This window comes from Mirounga angustirostris, unplaced genomic scaffold (assembly GCF_029215605.1).
Source record: "Mirounga angustirostris isolate CCGP_5_RB_7025 unplaced genomic scaffold, mMirAng1.0.hap1 SCAF_5, whole genome shotgun sequence".
In the NCBI taxonomy this organism is placed as follows: Eukaryota; Metazoa; Chordata; class Mammalia; order Carnivora; family Phocidae; genus Mirounga; species Mirounga angustirostris.
The window spans coordinates 170,373,755-170,389,972 of NW_026991713.1; the positions used below are offsets into that span (position 1 = coordinate 170,373,755).

Here is a 16,218-nt window from a genome sequence, read left to right on the forward strand (position 1 = left end):
TTTTGCTCAGGGCATTGAACACATCATTTCGCTTATTTCCAGCTTCCACTGTTACTGTTGAGAAATCAGCTGCCCCCCCCCTTTGAAGATGATTTGTCTATTCTCTATGGCCACTGTATCTTCAAATACCGCCTCCCTCCCACCATCTCGTGCTTCTCCTGGGACGCCAAATGGCCTCCATGTGTCCTAACCTCTGTCCTCCATGGGTCCTAATCTCTCTTTCACGGCTTTCATCCTTTTGTTGTTTCTGCTTCTCCCTTAGGTAGTTTAGAGCCCTACTCCGCTGTTAAACCCACGTACTGAGGTTTCCATTATTTCGTTTCTAGGGGTTCTGTTTGGTTCTTTTCCAAATCTGTTTGCTCTTTACTTATTTTTTCCAAACATCTCTTATTGATTACAACATACTGAGTGTAATTATTTTACATCGTTTCCAATCATTCCAGTCTCTGGAGGTTCTGTAGGTCTGGTTCTACTTCCTGTTGTTTCTGCTGGCTCTCGCTCATAGTGAGCCTTGTTTCCTTATGCATTCAGTGATTTTTCACTGAATTGCCCATCTTCCTTGGGACGCTTAGCTCAGTAAATTCAATGAAAAAAATCTGCATCTGATTCTGTCAGGGACTGGGAACCACTGCCAATTGGAAGTACTTGAAACTTTTACAGTTGTGACTTGGGGGTTTTTGAGCCATCTAGGCATATGAATTTGGTCTGCAAACCCAAGTTTATGTATTCTCAGGGGAGAGTCCCCCTCCCTTCCATTCAGGCTCAAATCAGTTTATCTTTCAGTTCTGGGAGTGGGGGGCTGATGGAAGGTGTGGTCTGTTTCTCATTCATCCTCACCCTGAGAGCCCTCTGGGATCTCAGCCTAATGGAGGAGGGATTCTCTAATGCAGGACCAGCTTCCTCGAGCAGGTCAGGGCTTTGAGAGGCCCAGCCACGAAAGGACTTAAAAACTGAAGCTTAGGTTCATTCATTTTCGATTTGCCTCAGGGCACGGCTGTCTTCCCTGGTTCTGCTGACGCTCCTAGGCTTCCTGCATCAATTATCCTTGACCTGGTTACTCCTCTTTCTTGTTGGGTTATACATGGATTAAAGAAGTTTTAAATATTTTATCTAACACCTGTCATAGTTTTTAAAAGAATGACTGGACCAGGGATGTGGCACACCAGGTTGTCAGAGCCGGGTTCTATTGGTGCCCAGATGCTTGCCCAGCCCTAGAGTCCACCCCCCCCTGCCCCCAGCACCCATGGCCACAGCCACACTCACCCCTGGACGCGGACGGTGTGGGAGTGCTCTGTGCTGCAGCCTGGCGGGCCGTGTGGGGGGTCGATGGAGACTGAGAGGCCACGTTTGCCATGAGCTGAGGCTGGGATGGATACTAGGGTAACTGTGTGGGGCAGGCGGGAGCCAGGGGAGTCGGGCAGGATCTGCTCGATGACAGGGGTCACCACGGTCTGGTAGTAGCAGTGTCCACTGCAAGGGCCACAGGTGGTAGGGACCCACAGAGGGGGAAGAAAAGAGTGTCAGGACAATCACCAGCATCACCACTCCCCCCATCTCCCAGCCCCTGGCTCTTCTCTCCTCCCCACCCCCGCTTCCGGCTCCCCGCGACAGGAGGGTCGTAGCTGCCCACTAGGCCTGGAACAGGAACTGAGCACATCCAGCCCAACCCCTACCGCTCTCTGGAGCTCAGTCATTCTGGGCACCTCTATTCCTGTCATGCTGTAAGCTGGCCAGAAAAAGGCCTGTGGATAAATCCAGTTCAGGAGGAAGTCATTAAAAGCCCATTTGGGACTAAGCCATGCCACCCGGGGCATCCAGCTTTATCAGCACTGTATAACAAAGAAATTTGTCTGGTCTTTGTCCTGGTTCCTGGGAAAGAGGCTCTAAATCCTTGGAATACCTGAGCTTGTGTTAACAGGGGACGCAGGATGGGGGCCAGTCACCAGAAAGAACCAACCATGGGATTAGATGAGGGGTGGGGCCTGTGACCCAGCCTTACGACCTTGGAGGAGGGGGGGTGGGGGGGTGGGGACGGGGGTGGCTGAAGATTAAGTTCAATCATGCGCCCAATGATTCAATCAATGGTGCCTACATAATGAAACCCCAATAAAAACTCTGGTGATGCCAGGGCAGGTGGGGGTGTCACATGTGCTGATTCCATGGCGGGGGGGGGGGCGGTGCATGGAAGCTCCACATTTGGGGACCTCCTCCCACACTTTGCTCTTGGTGTCACTTCTGCAGGCTGGCCCTCATAAAAAGGGATCTGCGCCCTTTATAAAAACCCCTGTAATCCTAAGTATGGGGCTTTCCAGAGTTCTCGGAGTCGCTTAGTGAATTCTCAAACTGTAGGGGTTGTGGGAACCCTTGAACGTGGGGCTAGTTGGGGACTGGGTCTGAACTTGCGGGGTGCATGCCAGAACCACACCTCCGTGACACGGGAGAGCGGGTGTGTGCGGCGGGAGTTCTCAGTGTGACAACCGTGTCATTTCTCAGTGACTTCTACACCGAACTTCTATTAACACCTGCCCCACGCGGGAAGGGAAAGGAGCCCGGTGTGGAAGACCCGGGACGGGGTGGGCACCCCAGGTTAGCAGGGGGCCCGCACACTCACCAGTACAGCTTGGAGTGCTCCACCAGCGTGTAGGTGTCCCCGTCACCGATGAAGGTCCCGCACGTGAGGCAGATGAAGCACTCGGGGTGGTATTTCAGCTCCCCGGCCACCTGGCAGGGGGGTGGCAGGGACAACCCGGCTCAGCAACCCCTTCAGTCCCCACAGCTCCTCCCCTCAGCCTCCTCTCGGAAGCGCAGCTCCAAGCCAACTTTGGGGGCCTGGCTGACCAGCTCTAGGATGCTGGTTCCAGAGACACACAGACAGACCAACGGGCTCGGAAGGCAGGGGGTAGTCCGAGCCCGTGAAAAGGAGAACCGAAGAGAGCCGGGGTAGGGGAAACCCGTGAGGACACACATATGCCTGCACCAGGTGTGGGGTGTGAGTGGGGCGGGGCGCTTACCATGACCAGCCCCTTGGTGATGTGCTCTGAGCACCCGTGGCAGGACTCTCCATAGCGGGCCCAGTAGTCCCTCTTGCAGAAGAGCTGCCCATCCTTCTCGTAGTACTGGTGTGAGAGGGAGGCACTGCATTCACAACACCTGGGTGCAAGAGGCACAGGGACTTAGTCTGGCTCAGCCCCTTCCCCCACAGCAGGTGCCTCTGTAAGAACTAGAAAAAGATGTGCCTCCCTCGGGCAGAAGAAGCCTATGCTGGGGCCCAGGGTTTAGCAGGTGGAGTCCGGGATGGCTTCAGCCTCTCTTGGCCCCGCAGCTGGAAGCCTCTGCGCAGTGCACAACCTGCACGACCACCCACCGCACCCGATCATCTGGCCGACCTGCCACGCCCCAGGTGAGAGATGCTCTTCACATCTGAGCCCCTGTCCCTTGTCAGGCATGGCAGATGGCCCAGGGAAGACAAATGACTTGCTCTTGCTCGCCAGTGCGGTGGGGGGGGGGGATGGAACCTGTGTGCCTAGGACGCGGGTGGGCTGATGCAGATGGCAGTGACCCGGTGGAGCTGTGAAGAGCTACCAAATGCTGGCACCTGCCCACTGTCTTGGCCAAATGTACTTAATCCACACTGGCCACCTCGAGGCAGATGAACTCTGGAGGCTCTAAATGCCCAAGGTCACGTGACGGAGGCCACAGACCCAGAGCAAAGCTACTCCCTGTTCTACTACGATATAAGGCAGGAATGTGGCTCAGCAGACACCAGCCAGAATCAGTGAAGACAGAGGATCTCCTTGTTTCCTAGACCTTATCCAGCCCTTGGGTGCTGCAGCCCCAAGAAGGGGGCTCGGCCCAGCCCTGCTCACCCCAGCTCAACCAGGGCCCCAGCGCCTGCACCCGCCTTCAGAGGAGCAGTGCATGCAGAACACCCAGGTGTGCGGTCATCAAGGCCAGGACACCCTGCCCTGTCGGGAGGGGCTGCGGGAGAGGCCGGGCTGGGGCCCCTGAAGGGAGCTGCGGCGAAATGATGCACCTGCTTCCTTCTGTGTTATCCCACAGGCCAGGAGCTAGACCTACATGCCTGGCTTCCTTCCACCCAAGAGTGAGTTGGATGGGGACCAGCAGCTCAGCTAAGTCAGGATGAGCAAATGCAGAAATGCAGGATGCCCCCTGGGAGCCAGCCGGCAGGGGCACGGGCCACACTGGGTTTTGAGGAGCCTGACGGAGGGTCCTGGCTGCATACAATCGTCTGGGCCAGAATACACAGTGAGCAGAGAATCTGCCCGACTCTGCTGCTGTCTGAGCACTCTGGGTTATGTGCCAAGGTCAGGCAGGGACTTGGTACCAGGCTCAGAGCTCACGCCCAGTTAGGAAACAATCCAGCAGAGGGGAGGGCGGCAAAGACCGGGGCCTGAGTGAGACTGCCCGATGCCCAGCAGCCAGGGCACCCTCAGCCCCTGCAGCCAGCACATGGGTGGTTGCACTGACGGCACTCGCTGATGCTCTTTAGGAACTGGGGATGAAGAGGACAAGAGGAAGGCAGCCAAGAGTGCTGGTGGGACACTGTCCCTTTAAGAGGATCCAGCCAGTTCCCCATTGTCTGGGAGCCTGAGGGGAGGGGCGGGGGACCACAGCCGGGGGCTGGGGGCTGGGGAGGAGAAGGCACAAAATGCCCGGGTTCGAATGCACCGGGGTGGGGGTGCATCCAGGAGGTGGGGGGCTCCGATGAGCTCTCCCTATGAAAGGTGTGAGTGGGGCAGGGCGGGCCTCCGGAGACCGCCCAGGGATGTGAGAGGAGGCAGCGGAAGCCACGCTGGCCCCGAGCCATGACGTCACCCTCAGCCCTTCCTGCCCCCGCACACGCGGCCCCAGCCCCGGGGCGCCCTTAGGGGGCGCACATCTCACTGCGGGGTGGGCGAAGGGGCAAGTAAGGCAGCTGCCCAGGAAGAGGGGGATCCCTAGCGCACGCCCTCAGGGGCCTCTAACCTGGCGGGAAGGTGCTCGGCCGAGGAGCTGGCTCCACCAAGAGGCGGGCGCGCGCACCGCACCGTGACCTTGGGGAGGCTCCCCCGCCGCCCGAGCACCCTGTGCCATCAGTGAGTGATTCACTTTGCCCTTCCACTGGCTAGACAGCACGTCACAGCAGTGTCCCCAAAGAAATCTCCCCCTCACTGCTGGCTGCCAGGCTGCGGGCAGCAGGGCCCCTGCCTGCCTCTGGGTGGGTGGGCTGCTGGGGGCTCCGGCGCAGCTCGCCTTCCTCTGGGGGAAGAGAATGCTCTTCTCCAGCCTGCAGACTCCTACCCCCGCATCCCGCACAAACATTCCCCACTGCAGCAGCCCTGGACGACCGGGCGCGGACTCCCCCACGGGCTGGGGGAGCGCAGCAGGCCCCCGGGTCACTGCTTCCTTGAAGCCTGCTCGGTCACCCGGCTGGGATGCCCCTGCACCGCCAGCCTCTGCCATCACCCCGAGGGCTGAGGTCCCATGCCAGCCAGCCACAAATGCTGGACCCAGAGAGAATGGAAGTGGTTCCCGGAGAACACTGCACCTGGAGCAGGTCCCACCCCCAGCACCCCAGAACGGCTCCCGGGGGGCACGGCCGGCTGGGCCTCCATCTCAGACGGGGGATCCAGCCCAGGCTCACAGAGCAGCTTGGTGCCGGCACTCAGGGCCTCAGTGTACCTCTGCGTGTGGAAGGCACTGAGGAGCCCCTGCCCCTGTCCGTCCCTTCACCTCTCAGGCCCATATCCGGCCCCCAGCCAGAGGAGGCAGGTGGGGCGCTCAGGGGCGCCCCCACACATGCTGCTGCCCCCAGCAGGGATGTCAAGGGAGGAGCAGCAAGCACTGAGGGTGTGCAGAGACGGCCCAGGGCCAGGCAGGCACGGAGCCCGGGGACTGAGGGTTGCACTGGGGGAGCAGTGGCCAGCTCCGCAGTGACAGGTCCATCCCTCCCAGGGATGCCCTCTAGCCAGGGCCACATCCCTGGAAACCAGGGGCGAAGGAAGAACAGCTGGATGACCAGCTTCGCCGGGAGACCGGACCACAGGGCCAGAAGTCTCAGCAGCGGCCGGCCTGCTTCCCCCAACAGGCGGCCAACAGTGACCGAGGAGTTTCAGTTCTCCTGCCCCCAGAGCAGCCCCGTCCCAGGTAGGTCTGCCCCACACGGTGGCCTCCGGCCCCAGGGGGCCCTCACACCAGGAGCCCTGCCTGAGGTCTGGGCCAGTTTGGGGGGGGGGGGCCTCTGGACTTACTTGGCTCCTCTGAGGAAGCGGCTTCTTCTTAGGGCCAGCATCCCTTGCAGCAGGGGGGCAGCGCAGGGGTGGCCGGGCCAGCTGCTTCCCCATCCTACTCTAGGCCCTCAGGATTGGAGGCTGCAGAGGGTGGGGCCAGCGTGGCCACACAGCAGGGGAGGAGGATGCAGCCTGTGGCTGAGGAGGACTTGGTCTGGGCCCACAACAGGAAGCCGTTGGGGGGCCTTCTGCCTGGGCTCTGCTCTGGTGCAGGCAGGGAGGAGGTGGTCCGCGCTCCGCCCTCAGCCCTGTACACCTGAGAGAGCGCCCTCCAGGCCCCTGGGCCTCCGGCTGGACAAAGGCACCGGAGGCTCCGGACTCTCTGGGGACAGGGACAAGCTCCAAAGCAGCTGCTTCTTCCGCAGCTGCTCCCAAGGGAACAGAGGTTGACTTCCGTGGACGGTCTGTCCTCCCTGCCTGAAAGGTCCCCCGGAGAGGGGGACACCGCACCCCGGCCCAGGCTCTGAACCCCGTGCCCGCTGCCCGCTGCCCACTGACCCCTCCTCACCGGGGGCCCAGCCCACCCTGCCTCCGGGGAGATGTCACCAGTGGCCCCAGGCCGGCGTGCTGTGGCTTCTGAGAAGGAACCGCCCCGGCCAGCAGCTGGACCAGAGCCAAGCTCGGACCACTCACAGCGTGGCCGCGACCTGCCGAGAGGCGGGGCCCACAGGGGGTGGGACAGGCAGAACTGAGGAAGCAGCGGGCCCCGTGGTGACAGTGACCCCCTGTGCTAATGCCAGAGGCAGGCCGTGTGCCTTCTCAACTCGCCCATCGCGAGGAACTCGGGGCCCCGGGAGCCAGTGCCAGCCCCATGTCATGGCACCGAGAGGCTCTGAGGGGCAAAGCAAGTAGAGTCCAGAGCCCGGCTGCCAGGTGGCCATGGGGCCTGGGCAAGCAGCGACTCCCCCCGGACAGTGCCTCCTAACGGTCACGGGGGTAAGGACACTGTTGGCCTGGCTGAGATTTGGGGGCTTTTGGGAGAACCGCACACCACGGGGCCAGGAGCACTTGTGGAGGCCAGAATGCCGACGCCGTGGTTCTTACTGCCTGTGGGCCCCCTCTCACTGTGGGAGCCTCCCCTGTACCCCCATCACACCCGGGACGGCGGCACAGCCTTCTGCCTACTGCCCTGACCCGGGGCCCTACTTGTCTCCTGGTCACAGGGCAGGGACCCCCTCCAACGCTAGATCCTTTCCCCCTGCCCCCCCACCCCCCGCTTCCCTGCTGTGGCTTCTGTCGCCGCATTCCCGGCCTTCCCCCCGTGTCTCCCTAAATTCCACCTCCCTCCCTGCCCTCAGCACCGGGGCCCCCAAAGTTCTTCCCGGTTCCTCTTGGCCCCATCCTGCAATCCGTCCACCATCTCAGCATCCTGGCCCCAGGGAGCTGCCTCTCCAGCCTTCCCACCTCTGACGGGTCTCAGGCCACCTCACCAGCTCAGGGGCCGGGCACTGCCACGCTGGATGGCCCGCTGCATTTCAACGCGACATGGCTGGGCACAGCTCAGCATCAACCTGGTCCCCAACTCCAGGAGAGCTGAAGGAGTGCCATCCTCCCCAGCAGCCAGGGCAAAAGCCCAGACGACTCCAGATGCTCCCCCTGCTGTTCCCCAGTCCCTGCTCCCGCCCCCCTCACCTCTTCACCTCTGCGGTGACTTGGGAGTGAGGCCAACACAGGCTCCAGCCCGTGCTTGCATGCAAATTGCACAAGTCATGGTACCTCACAGGGTTACGGTGAAGGCTTAATGAAATCCAGCTGGCCCTCGAACAATGCAGGAGTTAGGGGCACCGACCCCCACATAGCCACAAACCACAGGCAACTTTCAGCTCCCCCAAACTTAACTACTCATGGCCTCCTGTTGACCGGAAGCCATCCCCGTAACATCAACAGCCAATTTACACATATTTTGTGTGTTATACGTAGTACCTACCGTGTTCTTACAGCAAAGTAAGCTAGAGAATGTTATTAAAAAATTCATAAAGAAAAGACATTTATGGTATCGTACTGTAAATATCTGCATATAAGGAGACCGGCACAGTTCCAACCTGTGTCGTTCAGGGTCAAGGGGAACGTTAAGAGTGCCCGATTAACAGCGGCTAATATGACTACTGGCCAGAACTGTCCCCTCTGTCCATTTGTAGTCACTGTCCTAGGTCAGGCCCTATGAGCTCAGATCCCTGAACTACTGTGACAGTCCCTTCCCTGCCAAGTCACCGCCATCTGCCCACTGGGATGGCATTTTTCAATAGCACTTCCGCCCACGTCCCTCCCCTGCTTTCTGCAAAACCCTCGGCTGACTCCCTACTGACCTTGGAAGGTCCTTATCTTGGCCTTGGGGTCATTTCACAAATTGATCCCAGCCTTGCCTCCTCCGCTCGCTCTTTTCCAACCAGATGAGCTCTTCCCGTGTCTGTCTCGGGGCGTGTGGCTGTCTCCGCCTATCCAGAGCCCTCTTTGTCCCTGAAGGCCTCCTTGTGAACGCCTGACTGGGAGCCCCGGGCCTGGCACCTGCCTCTCTTCTGGCCTCACCAGCCAGGGTGGGCGCTGTGTGTTCACTTCCCTCGCTGGCTGTGTGACTTTGGTCAAGAGAATTAACCTCTGTGTCCCCAGTAATGGAGACAACACAAAATCTACTAGACAAAGTCCTTAGCAGGGTGCCTGGCCCTTCCTGCATCGCAGAAAATGTTGGACGATGTTCTTAAAGAAAAACAAACAAACCTTGCCAGAGGTTCCCACTGCCTAAAATAAACCCCTTTAGCTGGTGGTCCATGCCTTCCCACCTCAACTCTGCTGTTCGCTGACTGGCCCTGCCCTGTCACCCCGGCACCCTTGGCACCTGCCAGGCCCGTTGCCTGGAACTGCTTCCTGCCACACTTCTCCATGCGGGAAATCTCACGTCTCTGAGACCCCGGTTCTGGCCGTGCTGCTAACTCTAAGGCCATCCCCTGCACCTGCCTCTCAGGATGGTCCTACTGGGTGGCTGGGCCACCTTTGGGTCTCCCTGTGGCTGGCCACAGCCCTGACACTTGGAGTTAGCTCTCTAAGGCTGGCCCTACTGGGCTGTGCATGCTCACAGTGGGGCCTGGGTTGTATCTTCCTTCCTTCTCTGGAGCACGCTGCCCTCCACGGCCTCCCCCTGCCTAGGAGCCAGTAGGCCTCAGTAATACCGGTGGAAATGCAGGTCTCCCCCCTCCTCTCCTTAGAGATCTAGAATGACAGAACAGAAAGGCCCTTGGGGACCTTCTAGTCCAAATGCCTCATTTTTACAGGTGGGGAAACTGAGGCCACGGACTTGCTGGAAGTCACAACCAGAGACGACGGCACCAGAGGGACTAGCCAGGTTCCCCGGACCGCTGACCCAGCCTCTTGTCGCTGGCAGGCCTTGCTTAGGGCACCCCCACCCCGGCCAGCGTGCCCTACCTGAAGCAGTCTGCGTGCCAGTCCGCATTCAGGGCCTGGAGGTACTGGCCGTCATAGATCCTCTGGCCGCAGCTCGCACACACGGGCAACTCACTTCCTGCAAGGACACAGGGGGTCAGGACTCGCTCTCCGGAGGCGCGGTCTGGTGCAGGCCCAGCCTGCTCTGCCCACCCCACGTGGACCTGCACATCCTCGTGCACACACACAGAGCACCTAGGCACTGTGCCTAGCAGAAGGAGAAAGGACGCCGGTCTGAGAGTCTTGCTGAGACCTGGGCTAACTTGCGAAGCCTCTGTGGGCCTCAGTTTCCCTATCTGTAAACTGAAGAGGAGGAGTGGACGTCCAATCTCCAGCAGGAGCATTCTTCTGGGTCGACTCCTGTCTGGCAAGGTCAATTGGGAGAAAGAAAGCAGCAGGATTTAGAGATAAGGCAGCAGGTGACACTCTTGTCACAGCCCCTTTCCTCCCCTGCCCATCCAGGAAGAGGAACCTTCAAAGGGCAGGGACTGGACAGGGCTGGGTTGGTGTATCCAGAGCTGAAGTCCCCATAGGAGGAGAAAGGCAGGAAGCCCAGAGGTGCTGGCCTCATCTGAGTCCCAGCTGTGCCTGCAGAGCTGGGCACTCCCAGACACCTGCTCTGGGGATGCCTGGCACCTCCTCAAGCCGGCCATTAGGCATGCTTAGTCATTCCAGGGGCCTGGTATCCTTGGAGCTGGGTGGGTCCTGGAGGATCTCTCAAACCTGCTCCTCCCCATTGTACAGATCGGGAGACTGAGTCCTGAAGAGGGCAAGCCTGGTCATATAGTCAGGCTCCCAGGCCACAGCCTGGCCCTCCATGAGGATGCAGGGACCAAAAGGCAGAGGTGACAGTGAGATGGGCCCTTGCCCCAAGGAGGCCTTCAGGGGCCTGGGGGAGGGCTGACAGGAGCTAGGGAAGGGCAGGGCTGGAGGGGCTGGCATAAATGGGACCTGCATTGGACCAGGTGAGCCTCTGTGATGGCTGCTGGGGAAACCCCAGGAAGGGGACCCCCCAAGGAGGGAGTCTTGGCAGTCTTCATGCCCTAACCGTCCTGCAACCCAATCCTTGGGCCCCAGGAAGGGGAAAGGGGCTGAAGAGGAGACTAGGATGAGAGTCATCCTCCCAGCCAAGACTGCTGGCAGGCACTGGGTTTGGTGCAGGGAGAGGGGGTGGGGGCCCCCCCGGATACTGCCGACAGTTCCCTGGAGGAGGCTTATCTCTGCTCTGCCCATGCGGGCCCCCAACCACCAATACCGGGGGTCAACGACCCAGCTCCCAATTGTAAAGACGGGAAAACTGAGGCCTGGCACGTAGCCCCCGGCTCAAGGTCATAGAGCTGGGCGGGCAGCTCGGACCCAGGGCTGCGGCTTCCCCAGCCCCTCTTTCTTCCCGGCCGGAGAGACAGGATAAGGGATGGCCCCAGTGCGAGCCCCGGGTGGGCAGAGCACGCGGAGGGAGGCCGGGGCCGGGCGGGTAGCGCCTGGGACTCCTCCCGGGTGGTCGTCGGTCGGGGGAGGGGGCAGGCGGGGATGAAAGAGAGGAGGGGCCCACCCCGGGCCGAGGAGGGGGAAACGGGGGGGGAGCATGTCAGGGAGGGGCCTGAGGGCTTGGGAAGGGCGAGCTCATCCCCGAGGAGGCAGGGGCGCGGCCTCGCGGCAGACCCGGCCTCCGCGGCCGCCCGGCCCGGCCCCCTCCCGTGCGCCCGCTCCCCCGGCTGCCCCGGCGCGACGCCCCCGCCCGCCCGGCCCCCGGTCGGCGCCCCGCCCGGCCCGCGCCCCGCGCACCTTCCTCTCCCATACGTTCTTCCCTCCAGGTGCAACAAAGTAGCGTCAACCTCATGCACTCGGCGGGGGGCGGGGCCCGGCGGGCTGGGGCTGGGGGCGGCCCGGGCCCCGCGAGCTCGCCCGCAGCCGCCGCCGCCGCCGGCCCGGGAGGCGGAGGCGGAGAGCGCGGGCCGGGCCGGGGTGAGCTCGGGGCTCGCGGCGCCGCCGCCGCCTCTCGGACACCGGCTCCGGCACCGGCTCGGCGCCGCGGCGGCCTGGGGACGGGGCGGAGGGGCGGGCCGGGGCGGGGCCTGGAGCTGCGGCACGGGGGCGGGGCGGGGCGGGGCGCGGGCGAGCGGCCGAACTGCCCTGCGCGGCCCCGCCCCGCGCCCTCGGCGGCGCCCAGCCCCGCCCTTTCATTCATCTTCGCCCGAGCGCCAGGTCTCTGCTGGGCGCCGCGAGGCGGAGACGCGTAAGCCGAAAACTGCGGCATCGGAGGGGAAGCGTGCTCCGGTGCGGCGGCCTAGGGGGATGCAGAGGCCTGGAGAAGGGGCCTCAGTTTCCCCGCGGGAGCCCCTGTGACCCGAACCAGCTGGAGGCCAAGAACCCAGACCCGAGCTGGAGGAGGCGGTGTGGACCCTGAGGACCGTGGTGGTCGCCTTGGGGAGGGGCGCCTGTCAGGTCCTCTCTCTGTCTCTGAGGCCTGCAGTGAGGTCAGGCCCTGGCGGGGGAAGGCCATGGCCCAGGTCTCAGGCCCTCACCGCCTAGGCAGGGAGCTAAAGGAGGACGATCTGGGGAGGAGTGAACCTCTGCCCGGACCTTGACAGATGTGCTCAGGGGTCTGCTCTTCCTAGTTCTGGAGACCTGGAGCTGGCGCTCCCCTGCCCAGGGTGCGGAAAGAGGCATAGCTGAGCAGGGTTTGGGCTGAGTGAGATGGCCAGAGGAATTGGGCCGTCCCCAAAGCACAGGTCCCCAGTTTAGCACTGAAGAGATGGACCATCCTGCCTAGAAGTGGAGAATCCTAGAATGCTGGACCTGGGGAGGCGGCGACCCTTTATCCCTTTAGACGCACCCTCCCACTTCATCCCATTGCAGACCGGTGGTGAGTGGAGAGGTTGAGCACCATGCCGAGGGGTGCCCAGTGAACAAGGGGCAGAGCGGCCTCGACTTGGGCTCTACATAATCATGTGTGTGTAGAATCCTCTAGCCAGGGCCCACTGCCAATGGCCTGCAAAGCAAGGACACTCACCCCTGGGTGCAAAATACAGTTCCTGGGGGAGGGAAGAAAATATTAGAATTTTAATTTCTTTTCTTTTCTTTTTAAGATTTTATTTATTTTTTGACAGAGAGAGACAGTGAGAGAGGGAACACACGCAGGGGGAGTGGGAGAGGGAGAAGCAGGCTTCCCGCCCAGGAGAGAGCCCGATGCGGGGCTCGATCCCAGGACCCTGGGATCATGACATGAGCCGAAGGCAGACGCTCAAAGACTGAGCCACCCAGGCGCCCCTAGAATTTTAATTTCTGACAAGAAAGAACCTGGGCTCTTAAAATACTTAATATTTAGGTTGGTGTCAGTGTCCTTGCTCTGTTTGTTGGTCGGATGGCTTCGGGAGCAGGCCACAGTGCAGGCTGGAGGAGGGCACAGTGTGGATCTGGAGGGGCCATGCACCTGTGCCTAATTAGCTGAGTGATATTGTCAAGTTTTAACAAAACTAACACAGAATGGACTGGTGGCTGCTAAAGATTCCTGAAAAGAAAGCTGAGATCAAAGACAATGCTGATACTGCAAGACAAACAAAAAGATGGAGCTGGGCTTCTATCCTTGGTAGGAACTGCTTGTCAGCCCCCGTCCCGGCAGAACCAGTGACTGGCTCATCAAATCTGACGTATTCAGTCACATTGCTCCTATAAGGTATTACATCTTTTTTTTCTTTTTAAGACAAAAAAAGAATTTTGTACTTTTAAGTAATATAATCGTTCAAGTATTGTTTTTCATCTTTTGAGGACTCTTCGTAAACGGCTTTTGCACGGTTATGGGATGACCATGTTTTGTTCGCATAGTCAAGTACGTCTATGATTTAAGTGAGTATGAGTATGTGTGTGTGGTGGGGAGCAAATTAAGAGCCCCGGCTTGGATGCATTAAGTTTTGGGTGCTTATTTGCCATCCAAGTGGCAAATGTGTGTGTGTGTGTGTGTGTGTATATGATGTTTGCTCAAAAATATTTTACTGATGGGGTTCACGATAAAAATTTTCTAGATGAGGGGTCAAGAGCCCTGGGGGGAAAGGCTCGTTTACTCCAGGTCAGTGATTAGGATTTGTCCAAACTTGCTAAATTGATGTCTGGCTAAACACAAGCTGGTGACAAGCAAGAAGCTCCATGGGGGATGGGGACACTGTCACAGGATGAGCCCAAGGCTGTCACCCAGGGCAGGGGCCTGAGCCTGAGCTGTCCTAGCCTCGGGACAAAGAGATGGCATCACGGGATCCCTGCGGTCAGACACAGTCTGCCCCCTTCTCTCCCACTCTGGGTGACCTCACCCAGGCATGTTGCTTGGTGCTCCCCTGCCCCGTCTTTGAACTGCAGGACCTAAGGACCCAAATGTCTCCTTGGCACCTCCACTTTGATGGCAAATGGGCACCTCACACTTAATGTGTCCAGGCCAGAGCTCTTAATTGGTGCCTGGAGCTGCTCTTCCGCAGCTGTTCCTCATCTCAGTAAATGACAATACCATCATCTAGTGGTTCAGGTCCAAACTTGCAGGTGCCCTTGACTTCTCTCATCCTCTTCCCTTGCCCCTTGCCATCTGATCCGTCAGCACATTCTTTTGGCTTTCTGTACAGAATATATCCAGAATTCCACCATTTCTCCCTCCTCCCTGGTCTAGCTGGGTATACGGGGCAATAGTCCCCAGGTCGTGTCCTTTTATTACCCTTCGGAGCCTCCAAACACATGGGTCAAAGTGTGACATTTTCTTGCTTTTAAACCCAAAGCCCTTACTTCGACCTTTACAGGACTTAGCCCCTGGCTAGTTCTTTGCTTTTACTTCTTTTCTCCTTGCTCACTTTTGTTAACGGAGGCGCACCTCTTGTGCTGTTCTAACTTCCCAAGCATGCGCTCATCACAGGGTCTTTTGGGAGGTCAGGTATCCCCACCCCTTCCAATAATGTACCATTCTTTGTCACTCCCTATCTTCTTTCCTGGCTTTTATTTCTTTTTAATTTTTAAAAATATTTTTTTCAGTTTATTTTTTAAAGATTTTATCTATTTATTTGAGCATGAGCAGGAGGAGGAGTAAAGGGAGAGGGAGAAGCAGACTTCGCACTGAGCAGGGAGCCCCATGTGGGGCTCGATCCCGGAACCCTGAGATCAGGACCTGAGCCGAAGGCAGATGCTTAACTGACTGAGCCACCCAGGCGCCCCAAAAGTTTATTTATTTTTTTAGCAATCTCTACACCCAATGTGGAGCTTGAACACACAACTCTTCCTACTAAGCCAGCCCAGTTCCCCCATCCTGGCTTTTAATCCTCATGGCTCTGATTCCCCTGATATTAGAGTGAATCCTTTACTGACTTGTCTCCTGAGGGCTGCTCTAGCAAATCACCACAAACTCGGTCTAAGTGAACGTGAGTACGTGTGTGTGGTGGGGAGCAGATTCACAAACAACAGAAATTGACTTGCTCACAGTTCTGGAGACCAGAAGTCTGAAATCAGTTTGAGCCCAAATCAAAGGCTGCACTCCTTCTGGAAGCTCTAGAGGAGAATCAGTGCCTTTCTTCTAGCTTCTTCTTTTTTCAAATGCGGTAAAAAGCACATAATATAAATTTACCATCTTAATCATTTTTTGCTTTAAGGAGGCTCCACGCCTAGCACAGAGCCTAGTGCGGGTCTCGAACTCATGACCCTGAGCTCAAGACCTGAGTGGAGGGGCGCCTGGGTGGCTCAGTCGTTGGGCGTCTGCCTTTGGCTCAGGCCATGATCCCGGGGTCCTGGGATCGAGCCCTGCATCGGGCTCCCTGCTCAGCGGGAAGCCTGCTTCTCCCTCTCCCACTCCCCCTGCTTGTGTTCCCTCTCTCACTGTGTCTCTCTCTGTCAAATAAATAAAATCTTAAAAAAAAAAACAACAACGACCTGAGCGGAGATCAAGAGCCAGACACCCAACCAAGTGAGCCACCCAGGCCCCCCCCCATCTTAACCCTTTTATTTTTTTTTGAGAGAGAGAGAGAGAGAGAGAGAGAGAGAGAGAGCGCTAGTTCGCACGTGCACGTGACCAGGGAAGAGGGAAAGGGAGAGAGAGAATCTTAAGCAGGCTCCACGCCCAGTGTGGAGCCCAACGTGGGGCTCAGTCCCAGGACCCCAAGATCATGACCTGAGCAGAAATCAAGAGTCGGATGCTTAACCGACTGCGCCACCCAGGCGCCCCTGTTTGTTAAACTTCTAATTTTGTTCATGTATTATTTTCCTGATTTTGTTTAGCTCATTGTGTTACAGCTCACTGGACTTCTTTAGGACAATTATTTTGCATTCTCTATCAGGTAGCTCATGGCTCTACCTTTCTTTTTTTTATTTATTTTTATTTATTTTTTAAAGATTTTATTTATTTATTTGATAGAGATAGAGAGAGGGAGAGCACAAGCAGGGGGAGTGGCAGGCAGAGGGAGAGGAAGAGGCAGGCTCCCCGCTGAGTAAGGAGCCCGATGTGGGGCTCGATCCCAGGACTCTGGGATCA

At 58.6% G+C, this 16,218-nt stretch overlaps 1 protein-coding gene and 1 long non-coding RNA gene across 6 annotated transcripts in view; one reads left to right on the forward strand and one right to left on the reverse strand.

The window, feature by feature from the left end:
• LIMK1 (LIM domain kinase 1) overlaps positions 1 to 11,755 on the reverse strand; it is a 51,786-nt gene extending 40,031 nt beyond the window's left edge. For 2 of the 5 annotated variants that reach the window (XM_064593105.1, XM_054507634.2), the window contains exons 1-5: positions 11,511 to 11,752; positions 9,708 to 9,804; positions 3,012 to 3,150; positions 2,612 to 2,721; positions 1,264 to 1,470 (exon numbers count right to left, since the gene is read on the reverse strand). In XM_064593105.1, the coding sequence (XP_064449175.1) occupies positions 1,264 to 1,470; positions 2,612 to 2,721; positions 3,012 to 3,150; positions 9,708 to 9,804; positions 11,511 to 11,565 (608 nt within the window). In that variant the 5' untranslated portion in view covers positions 11,566 to 11,752. Of the gene's footprint in view, positions 1 to 1,263; positions 1,471 to 2,611; positions 2,722 to 3,011; positions 3,151 to 9,707; positions 9,805 to 11,510 lie in introns of all 5 variants that reach the window. The other 3 variants (XM_045875517.3, XM_045875518.3, XM_064593106.1) reach the window with 3 other exon arrangements.
• LOC135364364 (uncharacterized) lies at positions 4,922 to 8,271 on the forward strand. The gene is made up of 3 exons (XR_010411245.1): positions 4,922 to 5,096; positions 5,956 to 6,147; positions 6,656 to 8,271. It is a non-coding gene; the product is annotated as an uncharacterized LOC135364364 (long non-coding RNA).
• Positions 11,756 to 16,218: the final 4,463 nt, after the last annotated feature.